This window comes from Physella acuta, unplaced genomic scaffold (genome assembly GCF_028476545.2).
Source record: "Physella acuta isolate Inbredline_101_S28 unplaced genomic scaffold, ASM2847654v3 ptg000135l, whole genome shotgun sequence".
Classification (NCBI taxonomy): domain Eukaryota; kingdom Metazoa; phylum Mollusca; class Gastropoda; family Physidae; genus Physella; species Physella acuta.
The window spans coordinates 185,912-198,660 of record NW_026731654.1 but is presented as its reverse complement, the minus strand read 5'-3'; the positions used below and the strand labels follow the sequence as shown (position 1 = coordinate 198,660).

General features: G+C 37.4%; 1 protein-coding gene across 1 annotated transcript in view; it reads left to right on the top strand.

The window, feature by feature from the left end:
• Positions 1-12,749, top strand: part of LOC131935194 (LIM homeobox transcription factor 1-beta) — a 79,317-nt gene that overhangs the window by 27,102 nt on the left and 39,466 nt on the right. Inside the window, exon 3 of the mRNA XM_059291568.1 lies at positions 3,079-3,274. Coding sequence (XP_059147551.1) covers positions 3,079-3,274 — 196 coding nt within the window. The remainder of the gene's footprint in view (positions 1-3,078; positions 3,275-12,749) is intronic.

The following is a 12,749-nucleotide window of genomic DNA, read 5'->3' as shown; positions in this document are numbered from 1 at the left end:
TTACAGAAAAAAAACACATTAACTCTGCTTGACCTGCTCCTTGGGTGATCTGATTTACCTCACCATTTTTTTTTATAAAACGCATTCATAACACATATAAGCTTAATTAAATCATCACATATCACAAGCCCTGCTTTGGGAGGCCCGTTTCAAACTTTCAGACATGTAGAAGCATTATGGCATAGTCAGTGGGACAGGGGTTTCTATTTAGAGTGGTCAAACTCAAATGACCACTTATGTCATGTGATGCTTGATCGGCAACTCTAGCCTGTTCAAACTAGAATGACCCCCTTTTTTAAGTGGTATTTCTATATACAAGTGATATTTCTACTTCGAATACCTCTACATCTAAATAGTGGCAATTTTTGTATGGTGGTATTTTAGGTCAAGCATGATTGGAATAGCGTGGCCTAGTGGTAGAGCGCTAGACTGCTAACCCGAAAGTCTCGAGTCCGAATACAGGTTAAAGTTAGTAGAACGTCTCAAATTTCATCCAGATTGATCGCTACCTAACTCACGGTAGGGAAAGTAGAGTCCGGTTGAGCATAGTACTGACCACACTATTTATTCATATGCCGAGGTCACCGAAACAAGTGAACTCTACTTCACTTGCCATTTGGACCGTTAGGTTAAAAAAAGGGAACAAATACTTTACTTTCGACTGGCCACTATCTACTGTCAAATCTGAAATTACCATTTTTTTAACAATTTAATCTTGACTAACCACCATATACAGGTGAAAATAGATTTTCCACCCCTAGCCCGTAATGCTAGAAAGAACGCTCTAAACTGCTAATGCTAGATTATTTACCCAGTTTATGAAGCTAAAATTACTACCCCAATCACGCAATACTAACCCCCCCCCCCCCCCCCAAAAAAAAAAAATCCCTTTAAAAACGTTAAGTTAGAATGACCATCTGAGACCAGTACCGTTAAAACCACCGTCACGTGTTTTGAGAAAAGCCACTTTTAACCCACCATCCATGAAATTAAAATTTATATTTAAAAAAAAAATTAAAAAAAAACCTTCATCTCAATATTTTTTCCTATACACTGCACTTTTAACTTAACTCATATTTCGGGTAATTCTAGAAACACCGCCCTAACGCTAACCACGAACCCTTATGGTGAAAAGCAACGAACTCTATACATCCTTAAAAAAACTGTATTGTCGGTTAATTCGTCCAATGTCCTTCTATTAAAAAAACTACTCCAACTCCGCACCAAGGGCTGTAGTGTCACGCTTGTAGGTCGCACGTAATATGCAGATATCAATAACGAAATTTCGATGACTCTCTCAGCCTCTGAAGAGCCTAATAAAAAAATCGGTGTCACAAGGAGGCTTGAAGCACGTGAGCGCGCGACGTCGCCTTTGTGGGTTGGGTAATAATGGCGGAGCTGCGCCCCGGAGGCACTGCGCATGACACAACCAGCCGGCTCGTGTCTGCTTCACGTGGTTTGAATACGAGGCTGGGGAAGGTAGTTTTAAAAAAATGGCAGATAATGGAACTAGTATTTGAACATATTTTAGAAAAAAAGTTATAGGACATGCTTGAAAATTAGATAAAAAATTTAATATGAAAGAAACTGAATTTTAAAATAATGCATAAGAAATTTTTGCATTTCATTTTCTTTCAATACTTTTTTTATTGCTAATTTCAAGTGTAAACCTCAAAAAAAAAAAAAAAAAAAAAAAAAAATCTGGAATAAACCTGATCAAACAACTTTAGCAGATTTAGCAGCCGAGGGCTGTGTCAGCACCATATGATACCCGTTCAATACATTGTTAAACCTTACAAAATAAAGAATACAGTATTTTAACAGCAAACAATAAAACTGACGCTAGGAACTCTACGTCCAAGACAAAAAAAAATGCAGAATCTTAAAAAAATCTACCTTTTACAACTGCTGCAGAGTACAACGCACTTAAAAAAAAGGTTTTAAAAAAAAAGATTTTAGATCATAACTTATTTTTTATCCGAAGTATAGAGGAAGTATTGTTTACAACTCCCCCCCCCCCCCCCCCCCCCCCCCCCGAGTCGGAAAAACATTATTTTGCAATTTTGTCCGTATGTCTGTTTATTCAGACACACACATACATCTACACACAGAGACATACGGACAAAGTTGCAAAACTTCAAGATATTATACAAATATGAGCAAATGCTTACATGCATGCTTTTATAATATTTTTTAAAAAGTACAGATTTTAGGTTATTTTTCCTTTTTTTTTTTTAAAAAAAAAAATGCTTTTTATTTTCATTTTTGTAAACACAAAATGTAAAAGTAAAATAAGTATAAGCCTAATAGTATTGTAGTGCTTAGTAGCTTCAAGACATTATACAAGTATGAGCGAAGGTTTACATGCATGCTTGGCTGTAGTACAAATATGTCATAATACTTCACGTATAATTATGGGAATATTTTTGCTTGATTTTATGCAAATATGACTACATTATATTTTGCAAGTATGACTGCAGGGCATTATGAAATCACTACTGTTTAATATAATGCAAATATGACCGTATAATATATTCAAGTATTTGCGAGAATATGACTGAAGGGCATACTGAAGTTAAAACCGCATGATGTTATGCAAATATGAGTGAATGATATATTCCGAGCAGCCTAAAGCAGAGACTAGTTTGCCAGTATGATTGCTTTGCATGGGACAGCGTGGCCAAGTGGTAGAGATCTAGACTGCTAACCCGGAAGTTCGAGCTTCGAATCCGTGATGAAGTCAGTAGAATGTCCCTGAGACCACCCAGCTCTAATAAAGTAATGGCGGCGATGCATAGTGCTGACCACACTATCCCTTCGTATGCGAGGTCATCTGAAACGGATATCCAGAGTTTCTTCCAGCCATCTCTTCGGCTCCGCACCCCCCTCCCCGAAGTAAGTCTATCGCCCACCCCCCGAACGAGATGGATTTTATATACTAATATAGTAAACATACACTTTTACTAGTGTCCGCCCCCCCCCCCCTGAAAATGTTGACCGCCCCCCCCCCCCGAAAATTTCAAGTGCCCTCCCGGAGAAAAAAGCCCACTCTCTCACCTGTGCCTCTCACCTATGCAGGTACGATGCCCACACAGACCACGTCCAAGGAACTCTGTACCGGATGCCACGCCCCCATCGAGGACAGGTACCTGCTCAAGGTCATGGACGATTCGTGGCACGAGGCCTGCCTGCAGTGTGCCCTGTGCAGGGTCCCGCTTACAGGTTCCTGTTTCTCACGTGACCGGAAGTTGTACTGCAAACATGACTACGACAAGTAAGTTTTAAGTAACTTTTATACCTTCTCGTACATATTATCTTTGGTTTTCTACCAGTTTAACTTCTATAAAGGACATACATTATTTTCTTTTTTATTTCTATCAGACAAGTTCAACTTTTAGAACTTACCGCAAATATTTTCTTTTGCTTCCTATTAGACAAGCTTATCTTCTATACTTTGTTATTGATTATTTATTTCAGTCAGAGATGTAAATATTTTATTTTACCTCTTTTTACTATTTACTTTTTTCTATCATTATTTTTCTAAGTTGATTATGATCAATAACCCCAATTTTAATTTACCAAAACAACGTGCTTTAAAACTATACACAGTGCCGTCATTAGCTTGGGTGTCACCCAGTGCGATCGATGAGGGTGTCACCTCGCCCCCTCCAAACATTTTGCATTTTCGGTTTTGGTGTCACCCTTCACATCTACTATATAATACTTTAACTGAATAATTGTTATTTTATGATTTTTAATGTCTTGTCACCCCCTTATTAGTTTCACACACACCCCTATCTTACGCCTTTCAGAAAAAAATAGTATATTTTACTCCAAAGAAAAACTGTAGCTATTATACTGATATATATATATATATATATATATATATATATATATATATTTGTATATATGGTTACCGATTAGTCTGATAAGGTCTACGATAATGAAAGAAGAAGGCTATTAATTTTATTTATACACACCCTTTATTAAACCCGAAGAAATGATTTCAAATTCTGATGAGTAGCTCTTCTAACTAGCATGTTTGTAACAAAGTACAAGTATCCTGATAAAGTAGATTCTATATAAACATCGTTACTAATCAGCATCAACCTCCACACTTGGTGTCACTAGGTATGAACTCTACCAATTGGCCGCTCTCTTCCATACTGATGCACGAATTCATTTTTTTGGGAATTGATTTCGGTCATTTACACAATTAAAACAGAAACTACATTTTCCTTATATACAAGATCAAAGTTGGGGAAAGGGATCATAACTCATGTCGCTCTATTTTTAAAACCCTAGTCGCCGAAATTGATCCTCGCCTTTGCAGCCAGAGAGTACATTTCTTGACCCTCTCCCCATCTTCACACATGGTCATACAAGTCTTGATATCTATTCTTTCTTGGTTTTATGACGTCATCCCCCCCCCCTCAACTTCCGTCTTTTTTCCCGTCATTTTAAACTAACACAACGTTTTGTTAAAATTTCAATTTAGCCTCCATTGTATTGCTGAAGCGTATGACATTTTCCATACTATTATTACTATTGAATACCATTAGGTATCTATAAGTCCAACACACTCATTTTTTTATGAAAATTTATTCCAACGGAAAAAAACGTGTGTGTCGTACTAGAAGTCAAAGTGATTATCCTACCGGGAAGATAAAGAGTTTAAAAAATAGAATATCTTTTCAAATACGCTTTCCAGATCGTTGTATCTGAAAGATAAGCGAGTAAATATGGTGTTTTAATCCAAGGGGATTAGACAAAGTTAAGGATTAAGCAAATCGACCATTGATCGATAAAGCACACAGTTAAACGCTAACCAATCACTAACCGGATCCGGTTGGCGAAAAAAAAATCGTTTGGCGAAACGAGATGAAGTATGCTGAGTATTGTGAACAGCTTTATAAAAAAAAAAAACTCGGGGTGAGGGGAGTACATTGAATAAAATATGAGAGGATCTGTGTATCTCTAGAGCAATGCAGGATAAAGAAAATCGTTCTCCAATAGTACACATTGCGATCATAAACGGAGCTAGACTTGGAAGTTTACATTTTCTAGATGGTAGGACAAATTGTATAAAAACAATTTGACATTGACTTGGTGTATACGGTATATATATATATATATATATATATATATATATATATATATATATATATATATATATATATATGAAAATACCATAAATATTAAATTGGAAAAAAAATGGTTTGACTGATATTGATTTATATTTTTTTGTAATAGATTAGCGCATTAAAATATTTTACACTTATACCGTCATCAACATCATTTTCTGTAAGAAACATGGTGCAAATAAAGTAGAGTTAATCCATTTCAATGAGTTCGGCCAATGAAAGGATAGTAAATTCGGCAAAATACTCAGCCTGTTTGGTTTTCTTAGCTGAAGAACTCCGGGAAGTTCCACAGACTTTTATCCGGAATCCGAGCTTAAAACTTTTGGATAAGTTATGGAATACACCGTTTTACTAAGCTGCCATCCATATCCGGATAGCATCTCTATTTATTTCATAGGGCTGAATTTGATTTTAAAATATGTTATGCTTGAAAATTGATATTTCCCCTGCATTTTACGAGAATAATTAAACCGTCGATGACTTTTAGCTGAGAGAGAGAAAAACAATTATTAAAATTTCAGCAATTAGGTTCAGTATTAGCTTTGGTCACTAATAAAAAAAAAATAGCCAGCCTTACTTCCGGTCAGCGTAACGATTTTTCAATCCTGACCGCGGGGCAGTCACGGACCCCCAGCCCTAACGATGTGGACTATTAATAAAGTGTTTGTCTAGCCTGGGCCAAACTACCGCGGGCACTAACGATACCAGGGTCCACTCTTCCTGGTCCGGCGGCTTAAATTAGTCGCAGCCTGCCCACAAATGTGGTCATTTGGATGCATAATTACGTCCAGGACGCCGGACCAACGGAAACGGGTCCATCTGCTTATTGGCCGTTTAAGCGCTTCAGTTGACGGCCACCATCTTGATAATGACAGCCCGGGCTAAAGCGATCGCGGGATTTGCGTAGCGCGAGATCTATTTTTAGACTTCCGTAGTTGGGTGCTAAGTTTAAAATATGGCGACGTTTATTGTATTGTCTGGTGGAAGCAATCTAAATGGATGACCTTTCTATTGCTTGGTGTTCCTTGGGTATGGTCCCCTACTAAACGAGTGTTTGAAATATTGTGAAAAAAAAATTGCTGAGTTATCTTAAGCTGCATTCGGATAGCTTTATCGAATGTTAGATCTTTCGTCTGCTAACCTAAGGGTCTCGAGTTCGGGTACCGTAATCTTCAAACGGATAGCGTGGTCGAATCTTATAGCGTTCGTCTTATACCTAAGGGTCTATAGTTCGGGTCCATCCAGTTGTGAGGAGTACCTGGCTTACCTGTGTATTGCCGTCACCGTAGGTCGAATAGTAACATGATCATGATCACGTTAGGTATCCTTAACCTGTTTTTTTCTTTTAAAAAAAAAAACACTACAAAAAAATAGACAGCCCATCAACGAGCTAAAAGTAGTTGCAAAACGGCCAAATGGGACCAATCATCGTTTGAGAATCAAATCACTATTAAGTATCGTATGCCTTGCCCATTTATTTAAGGTGTGAGTAAACAGCATTTTTCTTTCCATTAAAAAGGCGCCGTTGAGATTACCATTAAATCTGTCGCACCCTTATCACTCTACCATTGCCCATCCTTTAAATCCAACCAGCACATCCTCCTAAACCCGTATCCACACACGCCAACATCACTAAACATCCCTCTCACTCATTAAAAGACTTACCGCCCCTTATCTTTACTCAATGGCTTAAAACTCTTTTTACCCCGATACTTTTTTTTAGTATTAGGACCCGATTATAACGTGAAAATTTTAACAAGTTCAGTGTTGCTAGCTCCATGGGATACGAAGGCTTCAGAATACGAACACCTCGGGATACGAACACACCAGAATACGAACTCCCCGGGGGTGCGATTGTGGCCCGCGAAAGGATTAAAATCGCACACAGGAAACCACCATTCTAGCAAAGTCTGTAGATTAGGAAGATATAATACGGATATTCCTGCATTAAGTGATTTAAATAAGTGTGATACAGTTGATCGACACGGTGGCTAATTAGCTACAGATGGACAATGTAATCAACATATTTGGCAAAACTATACGGGCTATCTAGAGTCTTTTTGAAAGAGATATACTTCTGCAAGGCATTGTCCCGATTGCTGTATTATGTTATAGAGATGTTTTATTCTTTCTATTGCAAAATATTTTGTAACGGGAAAAAATAGCTTTTTTTTACCACTGTGATATATATTCGAATATGGAAAAATCAATTAGTTTTTTTTTTTTTTTTAAATATAGCGAAATATTTATTTACTTAGAAAAAAAAATCCATTTTCTTTTACTACTGTCGTATTTTGGAAAGATCAATTCGTTTTTTTTTTAATATTGCGAGAACAATTTTTTTTAATACAGTGAAATGTAAAATAAAAATGGAAACAGAAATATTTTTTAATAATAGGAAATATTTAATAACACGGCTAAATTAATTACTATGGATAGTCATTGTGTACAAATCTTCACCTTTTACCAAAGGAATAGTCCCACGATTGAAGAAGAATAATGAAATACAAATTGCTTGTAAAAAAAAATCGTTTACACACAACCTGATATTAAACTAGCCGAGAGAAAAAAAAACCGGTTCGGTTGGAATGCTTCAAGGTTATGAGCAACTTGGGGATGCGACGAGAAAGGGTTTTAAATTGTGCGAACGTCAAAGAAAAGAAGGTGGGGAAAAAAAAATTCTAAATATTGCGGCATCGAGAGTATTGTCCGTCCCTCGCCATTCGCCAACACAAAAGCAATACTTTCCTCTGAAAACAATCGAAGCACTAATGATTGCTGGCTATTATAAAATTAGCCGTGGTCGTTTACGGCGAGGGTGGGGGAGGGGGAGGTGGGAGGATGCGCCGGCCAAGCGGACCGGCCAGATGAACATCAAAGCCGGGCCGTGGTCGTTAGACCGTTACGTTCGCGCCGGTTAAGAAGGATTTATTGAAAGTTAGCAGGAAGTCATTTGCAAGTAAGGTGCTAATATCGAGGGGAGGAATGAAAAGGAGGGAGTGACTGGAAGAATTATGTGTGTGAGTGAGGCAGATTGGTGGGAATAGAAAATAAATAGAATGGTGATTGGTGTAACAGTGACCGCCCTTGTATAATAACGCAAAGGACTAAAGTGAATTTAGTTTGTTTTTTTAAATGAAGTAGTTAAAATCGGTTCGATTTTTTAAAATTTATTTTTATGTTTCTTTTGGTATCAAGTATCGATAACAGTTTAAGTGTGTGCACGTGCGTAGATTTGTGAGTAACATGTTATGGCTTTTTAAAACGGATTTAGTGGTTTAAGAAATATTCCCTGGTAACTTTGATGATGCTTCGTCTTTCAGGGTAAAACATTAGACAGGAGGTTAGGAGAGGGTAAGGTTAAGGGTGAGTGCGAGGGTAAGGTTGAAAGTGATGTTTAGGTTTAGGTTTAGGTTTAGGTTTAGGTTTAGGTTTAGGTTTAGGTTTAGGTTTAGGTTTAGGTTTAGGTTTAGGTTTAGGTTTAGGTTTAGGTGTAGGTGTAGGTGTAGGTTTAGGTTTAGGTTTAGGTTTAGGTTTAGGTTTAGGTTTAGGTTTAGGTTTAGGTTTAGGTTTAGGTTTAGGTTTAGGTTTAGGTTTAGGTTTAGGTTTAGGTTTAGGTTTAGGTTTAGGTTTAGGTTTAGGTTTAGGTTTAGGTTTAGGTTTAGGTTTAGGTTTAGGTTTAGGTTTAGGTTTTAGGTTTAGGTCTAGGTTCAGGTTCAGGTTTAGATGTAGGTTTAGGGTGTGGGTGTTGGCGAGGGTTAGGGTTAGGGCGAGGGTTAGGTTTTAGTAGGTTTAGGTATAGGAGCTAGGCTTAGAACTATGGTGAAGGCTAGCCTTGCCTGGGTTAGGTTGTGCTCGGTGAAGTGGGGTGAGTGAGTTGGGGTTGGGTTGGGTTAGATAAAGTCAATTTAGAAAAGGGTTTGCGTTAGGGCAGAGTACGATGGTATTTCATGGCAGGTTAGGGTAGGATTAGGTTTGGTTGGGATTTCTTTAAATAATTTTTTTAAACAAAGATTACTAAATTGTCCTAATGTAAGTGATCTTGTAAGTATAGGGGCCTACTAGATTTGAAGAAATATTGTACCATTTATTTGTAAAAAGAAACTGCTATTTTTTTTTAAGAATGTTAAACTAAGTAATTTTTATTCGTATTTGAAGTAAAATAGAACTTAAACATTACAAAATTATCACTTTAAATGCCATAAAATACTAATATTTAATGAGCAAAATATTGTCAAGAACTGAAAAAGTAGATGTATTACATACTCTCTGCTACTACTGTATAAAGGCTGGGTTCAATATGTTTTGACGAAAACATATCGCAATCGATTTGAGGAGTGTGGGGGACGGGGGGGGGGGGTGGATTGTGTCAGACCGAGGTGGTGTTTAAACACATGACGTCATGCATGTTGAGCTGTCATCGTTAATACCCCCGGACTAACATCTTGCCGGTAGCTGCGGTAGAGCAGAAGGTTGAGGGGGGGGGGGGCGGGACGGTCACGTGACCTACGGATCAACACCCCACCGCCGCGTGACGCCGGCATACCTGTCTGGGGACCGGCTGCCCGGCAGCGGGGTCCATGCCAAGTGGCCCGGCCGCCGGGAGATAAATGACGCCGGCAACACCCGACCGGCTCAACTGGATAGATCTCGCGCTTTCTCGCGCGCTTGACAAATGGCTGACAAAGTCACGTGGTCAGGGGTAATCTCGCTGAAGGGAAAAGTACTTTATCAGTTTAAAAAAAAAAGATGTTTGTGTTGTCTTGTACGTTTTTTAAGCTGCGTAACTTTAGTTGTTTTTTTTTTCTTCAACAAGTTGAACAGCAAAATAGGCGAATTCTTTAAATCTTGTTTGAAACTAAAAACAGGTTAATAGTTTTTGTATTCGTTTGTTTTGAATTCAATACATAAACGGATTTGATTTGTTGTTAAAGTTATGTTTATATTTTTTAATACATGAAACCTATGGGTTTAACTTAATGGGATAAATGTAAAGATATGATACAACAGTCAGTTTAATGTTTTGGTCCATCCGTCAACATTCGACTCAGTCTTGGTTTAATTCAACTAACTGTATCGGTTCATCCTTGGCTCAACTGACAAGTCGCATCTGAGCAGTGTTTCTTCCAGACTTTTTTCTCCGAGGTGGGGCGGGGGGGGGGGGGGGGGCGGACACTGTTAAAAGTATGTATTTTCTATATAAAATCCATTTCGTTCGGTGAAGGGGAAAGGGGAAGGGGTGGTAGACTTTCTTAGGGGAGATGCCTGGAAGAAACTCTGCGTCTAAAATTCTTTGTGGTTTAACTCTGCTGACTAAAGTCGCCTCAAAGATCAATTCTGGTTTAACCCAACTGACTTCAGTCGCCTAAAAGATCAGCTGTAGTCTTACCCAACTGATTCGACAGTCGCCTACTATGTTTATCAATCTTTCAACCTGATTCAAGAGCAGACAACCACCGATTTTTTATTTCCTTATCCGGGGATTTTGTTTCGGATTTCAGAAAACAGTTCTGTCCCCTTGTCTAGTGCGTCCTTGATTAGTTAATCTCTTGTCTCAAGCTGTCTGGTTGGCTCAAACTGTGGGGATATTTTTAGCTGCAGTGTTAGTGTATGCGTGCACTACTCCAGCCATTCTGATGCACCCAGTAACGTATTGTATTCCAAATGTATCGCTTTGTTTAACTCCGGCTTTAACTAGACTACAGGTTGAATAACTGGACTCAGGGTTCAACTCCAGTGTGTTTTAACTATTGATTTATTGCCGGACCCGGCTGAACTACGGCGGCACGAAGGCCGGAAAAACCCGAAATACCCGAACCGGTTTTCGGGGAGATCCGGTAATGCTAATCCGGCGCTAATCTCGACTTAAGCTAAGCGTGTCTTAGGGTGGATTCCACGGACGTGGGGGTGAGACAGACTCTCGAACTTTCGGTCCCAGACGATGACGTGTCTGCGTCTATGTCCTAGGTTGTCCTAGGTTGTCCTGTAGGAGATAGGACCACTGTAAGAAATTCAGTCTGGAAGCGGTAATCTCTACAAAAAGAAATTTGAGTTTTAGATTGAAAGATTGAAGAAGAAAAAGAAGCTACAGACAGCTTTGTTGAGTGGTAATACACGATTGTAAACTGCTAGGTTAAAAATACATTTATATATATATATATATATATATATATATATATATATATATATATATATATATATATATATATATATATATATATATATATAATGTATAACATCATTGCTTATTTAGACGCATAGCAGCTTGGGTGATTTAATTTTAAAAAAAATATCTTAGTTACTTCCCATTTCGAAAATATATACATTCAAGGGAAAGAACCCTGAAATGTGTAAACACGGAGATTTAAAGTACAGACTAGTTCAATAGCAAACTAGATGAAAAGGAAATCTTTCTTTGTGTTTGATATAAACGAGAATAATAAAATGATTTTTATATGACTTTTGGTCCTATTTGCGCAAGTTACAAATTATGAATTTATTTTTAACAGACTATTTAAAATACAGAAGGTAAAAACTTTATTGAAACAATACTTTAAAAATATATGGGCTCTTAATTAACTATCGTTTCGTTGGCTTGAGCCGTGTTTAATATAAAAATATTTTTTTAAAAATAAATTTGCCCTAAGAATGTATTTAAAAAAATCTTTCCAGATAATAAATAAAACCACAAGAATCAATTTGTTTATTGAATTATTGGATCCCATTGTAAATGATGTCTGTAAACATTCAAAAGCGTGCTAATTGTTGTCTCACTACTGTAATGCACCTGTACCTGGTAACCCTTGTAATTGACAATAAACAAATAAAAAACAAAACAAAAAAAAACTTTATAGCAACAAAGCTATTAAATGCACAGAAGAAAAGAAATAGAAAAGAAAACTAATTTGCTTTCTTTAATAAAAGCTTTAGTCGCTCATGAGATCTTTTACTTATTTTAGCAATCAAAGCTTTTATTAAAGAAAGCGAATTAGGCTTCTTTTTTCTGTTTAGTGCATTTATGGGTACTCGGATCAGTAGTAGTAGTAGAAGTGTGTTAACAGCACATCGATTCATTCGCCAAATTCATATAAATAGAAATGCAACTTCATCCATCCCTTAGACGCAAGGCCTAAAAAGGCTGGGCAATCTTAAATTTTAATACGCCTGTATCACCGCGACTTGAGAATTAAACAAATGTTACGTATTATTTTGGCATGTTTACGTGTTTACTAGACCGTTAGGCCTAAACATCTTTGCGTTTCTGACGGCGTGGCTGGGTAGTAGAGCGCACGACTGCTAACCAAAAAATCTATATTAGGCTTGACGTCGTAGAACTTCATTGAGTCCATCCAGCTCTGATGGGTACCTGACTAGAATTTGGGGCTTGGCATAGTGCTAACCAATGGCACAGAAGCAGGTTAACTCTACTTTTTTAAAATGGAATATCCAGTTTAAAAATGTAGCTTTACTGTTAGTAAATGTAGTTTTAAATATTAATATGACATTAAATTAAAAAAAAAAACTATACATATTTTTATATATAAATGTGCCATATATAACATAATAAATAAATAAAAAAATATTTAAACGGCCTTCGGGCAAGTG